Source organism: Neolamprologus multifasciatus, chromosome 2, assembly GCF_963576455.1.
Source record: "Neolamprologus multifasciatus chromosome 2, fNeoMul1.2, whole genome shotgun sequence".
NCBI lineage: Eukaryota > Metazoa > Chordata > Actinopteri > Cichliformes > Cichlidae > Neolamprologus > Neolamprologus multifasciatus.
Genome location: NC_140440.1, coordinates 4,704,156 through 4,721,049, shown reverse-complemented (window position 1 = coordinate 4,721,049; position 16,894 = coordinate 4,704,156). Strand labels below are relative to the sequence as shown.

Genomic DNA, 16,894 nt, shown 5'->3' with positions numbered 1-16,894 from the left:
CTGTGAAGGTTCTCAGTCATCCAGGTCATCGTAGTCAAAGGAGCTTGCAAAGAAAAGCGTCTGGACTTCTTTAAGTTTGGACTTCTTTAAGACTCCAAGCTACAGAGAGCCTCTGTTTAGGACCACCAGCACTAAATGGCAAGATCGTCACGTGGAATCAGCAGCAAATGTTACTCTGTCTTAATGTGCATTGCTCAGTACTAATAATTTGTAATAGTCTGACGTCACTTTTAAAGAGCTGCTGGGTGACTGATATGGGAAGTTGTGTTGAAGAGCAAACTTCCAACTTACCTGTTGGTCTACATTCTGACCCTCACCTGCTGTCATGAGCTTTGGGATGGAAACTGATTTAATAAGACTGAATATAAGCCTCCTCTGTATGGTGCCTGGGTACATCCTTAGAGACAGGCTGAGGAACTCAAACACTGGCTTCAGGCATCTGATCAGAATTATGCATCATATATGGCCTTAAAAGACCTTGAAATACCCTAGACAGAGCTGGGATATGTTGCTGAGGCGAGGAACATCTGGACTACCTGACTGCTGCTACTGACCTGGCATGTATTGTCTGCATAGCTGGATGGCTGGGTGGTTGAAGTAAAAGTACTGGCACACTAAGAGTACTGGCACACTAATGCTGTTATTTTTGTTTTTTTTAATATTCTTAGACTTTTTCTCTAAATAAAAACATGTTATCTTTTTTTGAAAACTAAGCATACATGTAGATACAACTCTATGATTTCCATATGAAATCAAACAATGAAGCTAACAGCAACAAGTGTAAGATAAAGCACTGACGCTTCAGTCTTAATTATATGCAGGCATCATATTAGTGTAAACGTATTCTCTGAAAAGCCCTGACATTGACCCTCTCTGCAATCCGTTAGTCCTGTTAATTCAGAGGGACTGGTAGGACTCATCAATCAGGAGCACGTTGAGCGGCAGGTCAGGAAATGCTCAGCTACGTTCCTGGTTTCGTCGTTAATGGGAAACAATATCGGTTTAAGAGAGCGGGTCCACTCTGTGATTTGCCTCTAAGCTGCTCATTAATTACTGAGAGCATTAATCTGCGGGGCTTAATAGGCGATCAAGGGGCTGTAACGTGAAGCAGCAGCATGTGACCGGCACACACCTTAAGCCTCTGTTAATCTATGAGCCGAGAGCCCGCCTCCACCCGTTTAATTCAGAGAAGTTTTCAGTTAAAAGACAAATTGACTGGGTGATGGCACAAGCTTAGAGAGGCCTGTGGCTGGCAACCAAGTAAATTCATTTAATACTTTCCATCAGTTGGCCTGTTTAAGTTGGGCCCCTGCCCACAACTCAGAGTGTTGTGAGTTGAACTTTGAAATTGAACTTTTGATTCCACCTGATTCTTTTGAACTTTAGCACCAGGTGCTAGAAATTGGTATGTGACATAAACCATGCAACCGTTCCTGAATTACATCTGACCGATCTCCCCTTCAAGGCAATCCTGTCCTGAAACTCTGGAACTTTTGGCACAGCTGCTAGAAGCCCTTTTCTGTCTGCTTGCACTTCTGTGATTTAACCTCTGAACTTTGATCTCTGGATAAGTGTGAGTTCTAAGTGATGTATCATGTCAAGATTTTTTTTCTCTTTTTTTATATATATACATATACATATACACACACACACATATACACACACACACACACACACATATATATATATATATATACACATACATACATACATACATACACATACACACACACACACACACAGAGAGATCTTGCCTTTCAGTTTATCTTAATTCCTTCACAGAGTTTCTGAATATCTGTTTTACTTCTGAGGCTTTTCAAAAAATAGCATAGAAAGTTTATTATTGTTGTCTCTGCCTGAAAGTATTTGTGAGGTTAATTCGGTACTAATGGCTAACACTGTAAAGCACTGTTTCCATGGTGATCAGTTCCCACTGGGGGTCAGGACATCAGAAAAACAAAGTTAGATACATCAGGGACATGCAGTGTGTTTACCTGGTGCACTCTCCCCCATTAACACTCTGACATCACCTTGCCACACACAAAACTTTAGTCAGCCTCTGTTCATTAGTTCCCATGATGCAACACTAACCTAGCAACCAGACCTGTGGCTAACTCCCCTGCTGCTTCCACGCTCTCATTGGATAGGTTCCCGGGGGTCATGGCCCAGCGCTGCCCTCCCTGCTGACCGGCCATCTGTCTTGGAGACTCCGCCTTGAAGCAAGCAGAACCCACCAGGAGCAGCTGCCAGCACTAACGGAGGTGGTTAACCAGAGCCAGGACACGGCGGGAGGCGGCTTTAGCGGAGCCGCTTTTAGCTCGCTTGGAGCTGAAGCAGGCAGTCGCATCCTGTTCAGAGCGGACAGTCGAGCATTGACTTTGATCTCTGAGATAATCTCATAGGTGTCAGCTTCTGAGATGCTGAGTTCAGTGCAAATATGACAGTAATATCACTGCTACTCTGTGGAAATTACATGATGAAGATAAAAATATGCAGCTATGAATGTTCACAAAAACAAGAAAGCTGAAAAAGCTGCAGCAGAGCCGCATAGTTAAATAAATCCACAGGGAATGCAAGTGTGCTAAGGTTAGGCCTCAAGCTCAGTGTACAAATGATGGCTTAGACAAAAGTAAGAAGACATCTATTCAATTCAGTTTTATTTATATAGCACCAAATTAGAACAACAGTCAATTCAAGCTGCTTTGTAAGGTAAAGAATCTACAACAGAAGTAAGAAAACAGTCAAACAACCTCCGAACCTCAAACATACATGTGAGCTATTCAGCCTCAGTAACGTGTCTAAACTAAACTTTCGAAATGATCATTTTAAGCATTTATTTCTTTTTGAATATTATGGATATTATTATTTAAAATATTGTTTAATATTATGGCAGTTTTTACTTAAAACTTTTGCCTGTCAGAACAACCTCGACTTCATATGACCTAATCTACAAAAACAGAACTAATAACGGACAATGAAATATAATAAAACTCAACAATTTGTAATTAGAAACATTTCTAGAAGACAGAAAACTCTAATGATTCATTATTGAATGCCTGAAAACTGTATTCAGTTCTCCATTTTCTGTTTTTTTTCCTCTGCAGGAAGGGCTTTCATATTTCAGGTGCTTTTATATTTCATGCCAATAAAGAAAACTCGGGCTGACAGAAAGGACAGTTTGACAGTTTATTCAAGCTGCAGTTTAAGAGCGAAGACACTCAAACTCTGAAGAGAATACAGAGCAGTTCACTGTGCTGAATATTCATGATTATAGCAGTACACGTGGCTTCTAAAGCTACTATTTGTTAAAGGTTACATGTCAGCAAATAAACCACTAACTGAGGTAGAGACATTAAGAAAAATGTGAACAGTTCACCTTCAGAAGACAGAAGCCTATTGTTCATTCAAGGCTCCGTATTCACTGTTATCTGGGAGATAAGCACAGAGTTATTGTGTGCCCATAAATGTATAAACCTGACAGAAAAATGTTAAAGAAAACAAAGTGGTGCTTGTTCTATTGCAATATCAACACTGATTATGCACAGATATCAAACACACACACAAGACATGCATGTATGTGTTTGTGTACCGTTTTGACTTTGATTAAATAAGTCTTCTTCTTCTTCTTCTTCTTTAGAAGTATTTGAAACTTGCTGAAATCCTCTAATCTTCTCTATGGCTTACATGAACTTTCGGTCATACTGGTAATGCCCACAATGTCCCAGAAACCAGTCCCAGTAACATCTAGTTAGGACCTGTTAATATACTCTGAATTACCCTGTAGTTGTTACTGTTAATCCCAGAACCTTTAAATACATACAATACAACAAAAGTTGTATTGTATGTATTTAAGAAAAGTTACTTCCAGTAGATCTGTAAGGTCATCTACTTCCATAGATGACCCTAAACATTATAACTGCGTTATTAATGTAGTTATGAATTGCATGTGCTAAGACTAAGTGTTGAATATGATGTTTGTTTCCTCCATTTCCATGCTAATCATGTTACAGTGCTGATTTAAAGTCTTTCCAGGGAAGCACGCTGGCGTAACAGCCATGATATTGTTAACAATATTCTCTCCTTCTTCCTAAAAGATACTGTAAATCCACTGGGTCTATTTAAGTCACTCTTAACAACCATCCTCAGTGACACCTGGAACCTTTTGAAGAATCTCAAGTTCCTTATGAGTAACCTTTAAAAGTCTGCCTCATTTACTGTGCATACCTAAAACTGTCATGGATCTGTACTTCCTAAAAGCTTATGTGCCGTCTGAAACTCCAAGAAGGTTTAAATTACACCCGTGTAACCACACCACAACACAAACTAAGAACTCTTTCATAGAAAACCACCTAAATCACCCTAAATGTGGCAGCAAATGCTTTACATCTCTCCTAACTGTAATTCACAAGAAGTCAGACCTCTCTAGTGCCTTTAACAACTTTAAGAGACAGATTTCAGTTGCCTCTGGCTGACTTTCAGAACCCGCTCTCCCAGCAATCTTTAGTATTCATATATGAAATATCTGGAAGGTCACCGAGACTTCAGCACAAAGCCGATGTTCTCTGTGACCTCAGGTATGTAGTTGTTGTTGAGCTTTGCTTCTCCTATGAAAACAGTTGAAATCAGGACTATAGAACCTCTATGCAACTATGTGCACATCTGTAACGTTGACCCTTAAAAGCACTTCAGCAATAACTTTTTTTATTATTGATAAATGTACCTGTGACACTTTGGAACTTTTTATTACATTTTGAGTTAACACTGAGACATTTGAGTGATTCACTGAAGCTCCTCTGAAGGATTTTAATACACACATGAGCCCTGCAACCTTTAAGCAACTCCTACTGACAGCGTAAATTATATCAGGAACATTTTTCCCCCACAAACATCCAACTGCTATTTAAAGTCTCTAAAACATTCTTCATTCTTTAGCATTAAGGCCAGATTTATAATTTTCTCAGTGACCTAAACCTTTACACCTCCTCCCAAAAGAAATCACAAAGACCCCTAAAATCTTTAAAATGATGCCTAAAACTCGTGCTGTGTTTTTAGTGAAGACCAAAACCTTTTTAGTTACTTCTCAAACATCTTAAACCACAGCTGGAACCTTTATAAGTAACCCTAAAACATCCCAACGACCCCTGAAATCTATACAAAGAGGTCTGGCGGTTCCAAATTTGGCACAAAAGTACTGGTTCAGTCAACATGGTGGGAGCACATACGCACAAAGAGGCAGTATCTATATCTCACTACAACACCGGCAAAATAATCCAATCATGGACACAGTGTGCGTGTGCTGCAGCTCTCAGCATCCTTGCTGTTGTACATCAGTCGAATGCTGGCCCAGCTCCGATTTACAGCTACTGCCAAACACAAACACACACTCACAAACACACACACACATAAACACACACTTTCTTGTGCAGTGTACAGCGGCCACCCCAGATAAGCTCAAATAAACAACAGACCTGGAAAAATAAATCCGCACCCCCCTCTCCCTCCCTTACTCCCTCCCTGGGGACAAGAGAGGGCATCCAACGAATGCTGCCTGTTACTATAAAGCTTCTTGACATCGCATCACAAACACACACACACACACAAAACACACTCTGCGATACAAACAAGAAACAGAATGGGAGGTATAGTTCCACAGGGAGGGATCACCTCTTCTATCGCTCCACACACTCCTTTTATCTACCAGCTAATGAGGAGCAGATATATACACACACAAACACGCACACATTTAGAAACCGACAAACACACACACGCATATGCACTCAAGAAGCTACATGAATACACACACCTCCTCAGGACCATGGTTTCATCAGTGAGTGTCCCACTTCTAAACTATGGACCGCTGCTTACATCATTATGTACTCTTCTGGATCTGCCTGTGTGTGTGCATGTGCGTGTGTGTGTGTGCACGTGTGCTGTGCATGTGTGCTCTGTGCATGTGCGCGTGGTGTTCATCGCAGAAAGGCTTTGAACGTGCAGTCTCTTTCCTCAGTATGGAGTGCTGTAACACTACAAGTAAAGTTGTGTGTTTGTGGATACAACAGCATCTCTATGATTAGCCAGTAAGTGGGTTTTTTGCAAAGTAAGCAGTTGCTAAAACAGTAAATGAGCTGCCGTTGTGTACGCCGACACTACAAATACACAATGATCTGTGTAAAAACTTTTTTCCCCCTCCTGAAGGATTGTCGTAGCCTCCTCACTAATCCACCGAACCATCTTAATGAATTCTTAATGTCTTAAACCCTAAACAAGCCTCCTCTTATTAATCCCACCACAGCACCATAAAACCTCAGAACACGAGTTCTGGAACATCCTCCATGATTCAATGACTTACGTCCTAAAACCTCTATTTCACAGTATGGATGCGCTCTATATGGACACAGCTTCCATGACTGAAAAGTGCAGCCAGTGCAATCTTGCATCCTGCATTCTTTTTCATGGCCAGCAGGGGACCAATGCTGTCATTAAAACAATACATCGGCTTGTATATAAAACTATGATAAAAAAGGCCGTACTGCTGATAGTTCCTGATTAGTTTATGTCTTCAATAGCCATTTTTAAGTCTAAATTAATGCAGCACAATGTATGATGGATATTTTCTAGTTTATTATTATGTAAATAATCAGAATAACATTCATCTCTTTAAAATATCCCTGCACAGCTTGGGAATTAATAATTTCACATTGGTTGAAAAGTTAGATACAACATTTCATTGGACTATATTTAACAATGGTACCCTTTTTTTGGTATTTTACAGGGTTTTGTGATATGCAGAAGGGACTGACATCACTTTCTCTCCTGTTATGGGTGAAATGTAAACCTCTCAGAGGTTTGCATGGATGATGTTAAAGGGTACTGGGATTATAGTGCTTCTGTCAAGGGAAATTCCAGAGTTTCCAACATTACGTGAACAGAGAGTAGAGAGCACTGTTTAACAGGAACAGGACACAGCTCATGGCACCTCAGTGACCCTTAGAAACTCCCGAATGATCCAAGAAGTCCAATGACTGAACCTTGAAGCCTCTTTAATGGGTCATGGACATCCTAAATGACTCCTAAAGCGCCTCTAGTGAGCACTTGAATCTAAAACCTGACTCCATGATCCCTCCAGCCCCTCAACCTCTGAGCCTTAATCAAAACATCCTGCCACCTCCTCAAGAAACCCACCCAAGAAACCCACTCCAAGAAACCTGTAGAGCGGTCTCTTAAACTTTATGTACTTGTTTTTTTTAATTGTGGCTATTTTCTTTACGGTATCATTTTTTACTTTTACTTTAATCCTACAGTCAGTTTCAAAATAGTGATCCTAGTTCCCTGTTTTTATAATCACAAAGAGCTTAAACTGAAGAGTTTATTTTTGTTGGAGAAGTGCTCTGAGCTGCTGAACACTGAGTACTGATGCAAATCTCTGGACCTTTGGACATAAAGACTTCACAAGTTTGAGAAGAAACTAAAAATAATGTGCATTTCCAGAGACTACTGTTCTGTCCTGGGAGTTTCTGACAGACTTGTGGAGGACTGTTGGCCCCCTCATCATTACCCACTGGAGAGATGATGGAGGAGGAAGAATGAGGAGGAGGAGGAGGTGGTGGGTAGAAAAGAAGGGAATGAAGATCCCTGAGAACAGAGGCCTCTTGTAGGAGGGCAGGAGGAGGGAGGGGGAGACAAATGGAGGCGATAAGCTTCACTAAGGCGAACACATGGACTCTTCTACTCACCTCCATTTCTTTAAATCAAAATATTTTATCAATTTTACATTAAGGATACTTTTCTTAAATCTTTTTTTCCCCCTTTCTTCTTTTTGCCAAATCACACTTTGATTGCTTTTAAAGCTGTTTTAGAATGAAAATCCATTAAATCCATTCGGTACACAGAAGAATACGCAAAACTAAAACTGACAGGTAATATCAGGGTTTTTGTTCACATTAAAGATTTGTTAAGACTTTCAAAGGTGTAAACGGTGTGTGCAAAACATGTTTCATAAATAAATAATAAAGTACAGACTAGTAAGCAGTGCTACAACAATGCTGACAGCAAATACTGTATGTTGTGTAACGCTGTGAGGACTCGGTCTTTGTATTTTCATTTATTCTGCATTCGGTGTTTTGCTAATTAGTTCTCCAATTTCTTCTGTCTGTTTTATCATTTACGGTAAAGCACTTAACGTCAGCGCCAAACTAAATCATCACTTGTTTTTCTCACATTTAAAAACGCTTGTTTACTTACAGTATCAGCGCTGCAGGAGCACACAGTTTAGGTTTATCAAAGTTTGATTTGGTGTAAGATGCACAAATCGTCCACAGAGGTTTACAAGACTGTGTTGTCCTTTTTACCCTTTTATCAGAGTGACTTTAAAGTGTCATCTGATCTAAGATGCACTCTGCAACCAGTTAACAGTTGCAAACAGCCAAACGTCAAGATCTGACTTTTATTATCTGGTTTTAAGTCATTTCTGTGTGTGTTCACTCACAAAAAAAGGAAGAGGACACAGCAACAGTTTGCAAACACTTCTGCAGATTACTCACCAATCTGTTCAGGTTTACATATATTACTGGAATTGAAATAATAAACGAAGCTTGAGCAGAAGTCTGACTTTGGCATGTTTAACTCAGCTAAACATGCCGGTGCACACCGCGTGTCGGTGCTTTGTGCCCACATCCTATGAAGAGATTCCCATATTTGTATAGGAATGATCTCTCCCCGTGAGCTCAGACTGATCTAACTCATAACACGTGTGTTAACAGAAGTGGAGCGGAGCAGCTGAAGTCATCCTGCATACTGAACATTTTCTGTGTTTTCACTGTTTTATCTGGAAATCAAACTGGTGGCTGATTAAGAGCCAAGATAGAAAACCTCGCTAACATTCGCTCTCTCTCTCGTGTGTGAGTGTGTGTTATGCAGCGATTACTACAGCTCTCAGACTGATGCAATCAGCAGCTAAAGAGGTTGAGTGTGTGTGTGTGTGTAAGTACCCAAATACAGAATGTTTGCATGTGGTTTCATCTAGAGAGATGAATGCACCACACACACACTTCATAAATCACTTTTTATCCGGCAATATCAGTGTCAGGCAGCAGATTCCTCTCTCTCTCTCTGTCTCGCTCTGACTTTGTACTTTTCTCCTCAGCTTTTTTTTTTATGCCTTTCTTTCCTTTATCTCCACCTTTTTATCTCTTACCTCCGCTCTCTCTCTCTCGCTCTCCACGTCTCACCACAAACACACACATGCATTCAAATCCCACAAACTGCACCCTCTTCCCTTCCCCTCTGCTGTTCACTCACTTTGCTTTTTCTCCTCTTTCCATTCGTCCATCACACATAGGAAGTGGGTGCATTAGCAGAGCAAAGACGGCCTGATGGAATTAACGTCCATTATCTGACCATTTACAGGATGGAGAGCGGGATTAAAGAGGAAGAGGAGGACTGAAATGATTGAGATCTCACCACATCGGGCGGTGTTTCTGCTCTCAGCTCTGCAGAACAAACCACAGTCTGTTTGAAAGCATGTTTGTGTTGTCTGTGGGGCCGTTTGGTCACAGCAGGAAAGAGGCAGGGCAAGTGTGATAGGATGAGGTACTTGCTTACTTATCGCTTAAGGTGATAACGAGTCTGAAATTATTTTTTATCATTGTCCTGCAACGCTTTTAAAAGTCTTCAGGCAGTATTCAGCCAAGTTTGCCTCTTGGTGCTTTTGGTCTTTTTTGACTTTTTTTCAATTGCCATTTACATGCTCATCGAGAGAAATCAATGATGTTTAAAGACATTTAAAGATAATTCAGCTACATTAAAAAAGAGCTCTGTATGTGTTTTAAATCAGATAAGCAGAGAAACCAAGAGATACATGTTTTTTCTTTTTCCAATTTGATGATAAATGGAAAAAAATGCAGATAAAAACAGTGAAACGTACTGAGCGTGTACAAGGTTCAATTCTATTTTATTTATATAGCGCCAAATCACAGTACCTGTTGCCTCATGGTGATTTATACTGCAAGGTAAAGACCCTAAAATAATACAGAGAAAACCCAAACAACACCCTATGAGCAAGCATTTGGCAACAGTGGGAAGAAAAACCCCCCCTTTTAACAGGAAGAAACCTCCAGCAGAACCAGGCTCAGGGAGGCCGTAACCGGTTGGGGAGAGAGAAGGAAGACGTTTATGTTAAATACAGCCAGAGATTAATAATAACTAAAAATTAAATGCGAATAAACAAATAGAGTTAAAAAGGTGAGTGAAGGTGCATCATGGTAATCAGCGTAAAGCTATTGCAGATTCAGGGTCACCTGGTCCAGCCCTAACTATAGGCGTTATCAAAAAGGAAAGTTTAAAGCCTAATCTTAAAAGCAGAGATTGTGTCTGTTTCCCAAATCCAAACTGGGAGCTGGTTCCACAGAAGAGGCTGAAGGCTGAAGGCTCTGCCTCCCAAGTTCAGTGAACTGTTACTGACCCGTGTTTACTGTGGACCGTTGTGTTTTATCCAAGACATACTTGAACATGATGTGTCACCGGTGACCTCTGGGATGTTAGAGGTTAACATTCTGGTGCAGAATGACCACAGCTCACAGGGAACAGATGGTCTACTGTGAGCCCAGTCCTGGAAGAACAGTGTCATATGTCATGAGTATCCAGTTTATATGCGGATTAAGTCCAGATTATATTACTATATGTGGATAATCCATCTACAAAGACAAGAGGAAAAGAAACCAAGATGCATTAAGGACAGGCTGCAATCCCTCAGAGCCATCGTGGCCATGCGTGATGTAAGCGCCACTCTTTACTATGTGCTGTGGAGTGATGCTTCTATGCAGAATCCATGCTTGAATTCAACTAGTTCCATATAGACAGAGGATATGTTCGATGTTTCTGTAATCTGCTATAAGAGTATTTGTATAAGCACAAGAGACAGTTAACTAACAAGGGTAAAAGAACTGTAATCAAATGATACAAAACGCTGAAAAGAAAACATGTTTGAGAGCAGACAGTCATTTCCTCCAGCTTTCCATCAATCTGTCTGAAGCACTTGAGATGTGACCGATCAGCAATCAGCCACACAGCTGACTGATCGATAGAGTCTGCAGGAAAACAGCAGGACACATCAAAACAGCCTGCTAAGGACACAGAACAAAGTGTACGGCCCGGCACCAATGCTCAGTCACTTCCTAAAAAACATAATCTGGAAAACACGTGCTGCCAGTTGGTCTAGTTATTGCTTGATTAACTATTTAATGTTGAACCTTAATTACGTCCAGCTGCATATGATATACAGAGTCTGCGTTTTGAATCTGTGGTGTGCTAATTCCCGCAGACAAAAATCGCTGGAATTTTGAACGGAGATTTGCTGGACAAAGCCGAGCGAGGGGATGATCTACTCACAGATGGAAAGATAAGAAAAAAAGAAGGATTTTGTTCAAATAAATGATCAGTATGGAGCTCGGCTTATCGTAGCAACGGAGGCTGAAGTTTTAGAATCGGGCTGAGAGAAACAGAGCGAGAGTAAAGTGTATCTGTAGTGGTGTGTTAATCCTCTGTAATCTGTTGGCCTCTCTGCTAGAGCAGCGCACACACTCAGACACACTTCCTCAGGAAAATACCTGCAGCTAAAACATGTTTGACCATCAAAGTGGAAGATTGTACAACACCATCATCCCCTCGCACACTGCAACTCACACACAACATCGCCCTGACCTCATTCCTCTGTGTACGGGCAGATACAGAGCCACTTACACACTCTCCTGCTCTCTATCGCTATCTCTCTCTCTCACACACACACACACACATACACACACACTGGGTGGCAGTAGCCTGTGGGCGTGCAAGCAGCTGTGAATAATTGTGTTTACAGATGGTATATGTACGACCTGTGGGTTGAGAGAGAGAAAGAGCCAGAGTTGGTCTTCTCGCCCTCACAAAAGCAGACGGGGATGGCATTTAAACTGAACCTCACTCTCCCCCCTTCCTCTCTCTCTCTCCCCCCGCTTTTTATTCCTTGCCAGTTTCAAACATTTCACCTGAGTTAGCTTAATTGGCACAAGTGTTAACGAGGCGTTGAGAGCCCAAGCAGAACAATGAACGGTGACATAAGTTTTAAAAAAAAGATGGTGGTGTGTCTAATGTGTGACTAATGAATAATTTGGGTCTATAAAATGAAGCACTTTATTTATACCTGAGGGAAACTGGGCTTTAAACACTAAAAACCAACAGTTACTGTGTATCATGATCTCAGTGAAATATAGGACTGAAGCACGAAGCAAAAATCAGATGGGAATTAGATTCGCAGCAGCAAAGATGTGTAAATATTTCTCAGGAAAGCCTCAGAATGCTGTTATTCTATTTAATCTTTTGGCATTTTTTTACTTCATATGGATAAGCAAGTTTTTTTCCTTGAATCTTTCTATTTTTTAATGCATGGATTGGTTTATGTTATTGAACCTAAATGAGATTTTTCCAATATACAGTAGAAACACAGGGCTGTGGATAGTAAATGTGCATAATTTTATGTAATTGACTTGTTTTATGGCCATACTAAAGTAGCTGCACCCAAAATACAGTATTGTACAGAGCTAATGAGAATAATCACCCCCGGCCTGCAGGTGAAGTCAGAATCAGCTCATCCAAACATGAAGTCACTTTTTCCATCCTCCTTTACTTTTTCTGCTCACCATTTATCGCTTTGGCCTGCATCTGACCGGTAATTTGTCCCTCGTCATGTATCAAACACGGCGAAGTGTGGTGCTCTAATAGGTGCAGGAGGAATGATTAAGAATTGTGTTGATTTTTAATGCCTACTATGGCTAGCTGCCATGTTACGAGCAATGCCACTGCTTGTTGCTGGATTATAACACAGTTAAAGCATAAAAGACTCATTCAGCATGTTCAGAAAGTCGTGCTGAATTTCTTCACAGCTGCCATAATGAGCGGCTACAGCTAAAGCTAACATCACTGGTACACGTAAAATATACATCATTTGAATTTATGATGGCTTACAAGTCAAATAATTAAATAAATTAGAACATTTTGAAAAAGAAAAACTCTCAGGTTTCCTTGAACATAAATATTAGTACCCACATACAAACTTGATTTATATATAAATCTGAGATGAGTCAATGTGCTAACATCATGGTAATACAAGCTAAAAGAGGCTAATATTGGAAACTATTTAGCATTTAGCGCTAACAGGGCACATCAAGTCTGTTTACAGTCATCAGTATCAAGGTAGCGCCTTAACTAACTGCTTCAAGAGTTGATGTTTGGATGGACCACTGTGATCCCACCCACTGGATTATGCATAAAGCCAATGAGCATGAGTTCCATATGGAACATGCATAGCCTGGATAATCCTCAATTCTGGGACATGGAATTATCAAAAATTTTAAATGGACTAATTGTTTTATTAAATATGATCCGAAATGAGGAAAGACAAGAAAGTGTCTAATAAGGTCAGGGCCGAGGGCTCATACACCCCTCAAACTGGTCTATGGACTGGAAGTCTTTTTGCAAACACAGATACCATCCCCTGATGGCCACTGCACAGAAATTGCCTTCATTTTTCAGACCTGAAAGTTACAACACTTTACACCAACTACTGTCAAGTCATGCACTTACCTGAATTTGCTGTGTAGGACTGTGACTGACGTGCAAGCTGCTGCTATTTCTATAATGCTTGGAAGTTGTAATACTGAATTTAACAACAGTTTAACACATGCACGGTGCTAAATCTGCAATTTTTAGCTAGCTAACAGTAGAATAACAGCATCTGTTGATGATACATCCTCCCTCCCTGTCTCCCACACAACTACAATGTGACCATGCTAGGTAAGTGCTTCACACTCTGCTGGCGCTTTGACGGTTCAGAGTTCTCCGTCACAAAAAGCACTCCGTGTAGATGCACTCGGTTATGGGAACATACTCGTGCACTAAAAATAACGAGTGGAAGTGTGGAAGTAGATCAGTTGAGACAACATATAAATGCTGCTTCGTTTGTTTCTACCTGTCAGTATTGTCAAGTTATTTTTATAGCTCTGTTTAGAGTTTCTATGTCAAAGGTACAAATCTTACAGTCAACACGGTGATGCTGTGGTAATAATGTGGGTCACAATGTGCCAAGTTTACATTTAGCTGTTAGCATATTACAAGTTAACATAATCCATCCAGCGTTACTTTTCATACCTGATGTTATTTGATTTTGTGATGAGGTAATATCCTTACCATTATGTAGAATAGTATGATCCCCTTATTTATCACTTTAAATATTTCATCGTGCTTTACAAGTTACGATAAAAACACTACAGCACATCGTGTTCAGCTGGAGGAACGCTAACATCGTTAGCTTCAGTAAACAGTCTACAGCTAACAGGCTCAGACTGATACACTCACAACCTGTGAGGACTATAAAGATATTCAGAGCTGGTTTTCTGTAAAAGATAAACAAGGGACGACATATATATATGTATATAGAAAGAAAAATCAACATGCTAACATGATGACAGGTTGACAAAATGCTAACTAGTGAAGTCAGAGAGCAGAATATTGTGTTAGCTATTCCCTGTTAGCCTCCCTCTGCAGATCTATAAATGCAGCTGATAGAGGGTTGGACTCGGTATGATTTACATAATTGGGATGTTAATTTGTTAAGCCGTGGGACTTGATTATGTTGCATATTGATTGTGTTGTGCTGCTGTGAGGTCACACACCTCTTTAACGAAGGTATGCGCAGCGCAGGGAATTGTGGGAATTTGATTAAATATATTCACCGTTAACATTCCTGCTGACATGCCGCGTTTTGACACACAGGGCAAGCGAGGTGTGTGTAATGAAAACAGTTATAATGTGTGAGAAACCCAGCGGTGCTGATATGCTTTTAGTCGTGCGCCTGTGTGTGTATATATATATGTGTGCAAATGTGCCTCTGCTTCCCTCTGGGTTGATGGATGGATGGAGGAGGTGAAAAGAGGAGTAGAGGGAGGGGAAACTCCACCTGGTCTTACCGTTCTCCGGGTGCTCCATCTCGCCAATGCTGCCGTCAGGTGTGGTCCGCTCGTAGTGGTCCTCCGGTAGAGCCAGAGGCCCGATCCGTGGCCCCGATGATGACTTGGAGCTGGGGGTCTCCGACTCCTCCAAGCCGCTGTCGTAATAGCTGTGCTGGGATGCGTCCTGCAGATCCTGCGCCTGATTGGCCGTAGAGAAGGTCACTCGACGGTGGGGCAGCTGTGATTGGATGACAGAGGGAAAGCGACAGGGTTAGTTTAGTTTCTGAAACATTTAAGGTGAATCACTTCGAGTTAGTGTTGTTTATCCGTTTGATCTGATGCAGCTTAAATGATTAGAGACATCAAATAGAAGCTGGACTGTAAAAATAACCTTAAAACAGTCATTTGCTCTATTCTCACTTCAGGTTCTACTTTGATTCTGCACCTCACACTTGTCAACTTTCATCTCATCACATTTTGAATCTTTGAATCATCTCTTCTCAGCGATGTTATCTGCAAATGCTTTAGCGTTAAGCTAAACCGGCCTTTTAACAAAGAACAATTGATGAGATTAAAGTGTTTCCAGTTTATTGCACTCAGTAACGTCACATACATTCAGCAGCCGCAGTCAATAAAGATTTTAACAGATATGAACTTTTTCATATCTGTCTTTTCTGTTCTGTGCTGCTGTCGGCTGCTCCAGAAGAAACAATGTGCTGGTCTGCACCGCGCCACGCCAAAGTTCTCAGCTTATTTTTTCTGACAACAATTCAAAAGAAAGTAATTCGCTTTGATTATTGAAATAACAAACTAGCAAGTAATTTCTAGAATGTGCAATAAAATCACCGAATGTAATTCCATCACACAACACTCGGTCTAGACTGTAGATGTTGCTAAAAGGCTACGTTCACATCATTCCTCCACAAAAGCCAAAGTCAGAAGCAATTTCAGACAAGTGCTTTTCCAGTGAATAACTTTGAGATTCTCACAGACCAACTGCCATTAACCCAAACATATTTGCTTTCACGCTCGGTGAAAATGTGTCCAGTTCTTTTTTGGCCATTGCAGTTAAGGTGGCAGTGCAGTGAGTGCAACAAATAAACCGTCTCCTGGAGTCATCTACAGAAAAAGCAGATGGAATAGAGAGATGTACAGGAGCAGGGCACAAACCCGAGTCAACCTCTGAAGAAATTTAAAATACTGAAAGAATCAGGATGCTACAAAGATCTTATTAAAATATAGGCTGCAAGTATACAAGACTGATTATTTAAAATATGTGGGTTACGTTTCATTCCGCACATTATTAAACCTAAATAAAATAAATGTTTTTGTTTGCTTTGTTATGCATTTTCTGCTCGCGCGTCCTCAAGTTTCCTTCCACTGACTGGCGTCTGTAATGAGACATCAGTATTAATAAAAGCAGCGGGCTGAACACACACTTAACTGCTCCATTTACTGTGTGTTTTCTGGGGGTGGAAGGTAACTGTCTGACTTGTGCGTTTGATGGTTTTGTAATTAAAATACAATTAGCCTCCCTATAGCGCTGTGGGGACGCTTGCCACCGCTCACACACAAACACACATTGTGCAAATACACGGAGTGCTGCCAAACAAACTGTCCTAATTCAAAAAGGCACACAATGCACAGTCAAACATTTCAATCACACGCATCTGACCAGCCAGGCTGATAAAAAGCAACATCCCTGGCTTGGCACATACTCTGTCACCATGGCAACTGGCCCTATCAGGACCCTGAACCAGTAAAACCAGCAGATCCGTGCTCATCACGCAGAAACAGTTTTTTTAAAACCTTTATCTCTACTTTTTTAAGCAGCTTTTTTCCCCTTGCAGATGCTGACAGGTTCACTGCCTTACTTTACACTGACAAACTGTCCTCCCTTTCAGTTTCAAACCAGT

At 40.8% G+C, this 16,894-nt stretch overlaps 1 protein-coding gene across 6 annotated transcripts in view; it reads right to left on the bottom strand.

Moving 5' to 3' along the window:
* The window catches only part of LOC146523865 (protocadherin-1-like), a 219,002-nt gene that overhangs the window by 89,781 nt on the left and 112,327 nt on the right, over window positions 1-16,894 (bottom strand). For 4 of the 6 annotated variants that reach the window (XR_014876173.1, XR_014876174.1, XR_014876176.1 and 1 more), the window contains exon 4: window positions 104-15,216. Coding sequence is in view for 2 of the 6 variants with exons in the window: in XM_085173106.1 (XP_085029232.1) it covers window positions 14,997-15,216 (220 nt within the window). In the remaining 4 variants the exon portion in view is untranslated. The remainder of the gene's footprint in view (window positions 1-103; window positions 15,217-16,894) is intronic. The other 2 variants (XM_085173106.1, XM_085173122.1) reach the window with 1 other exon arrangement.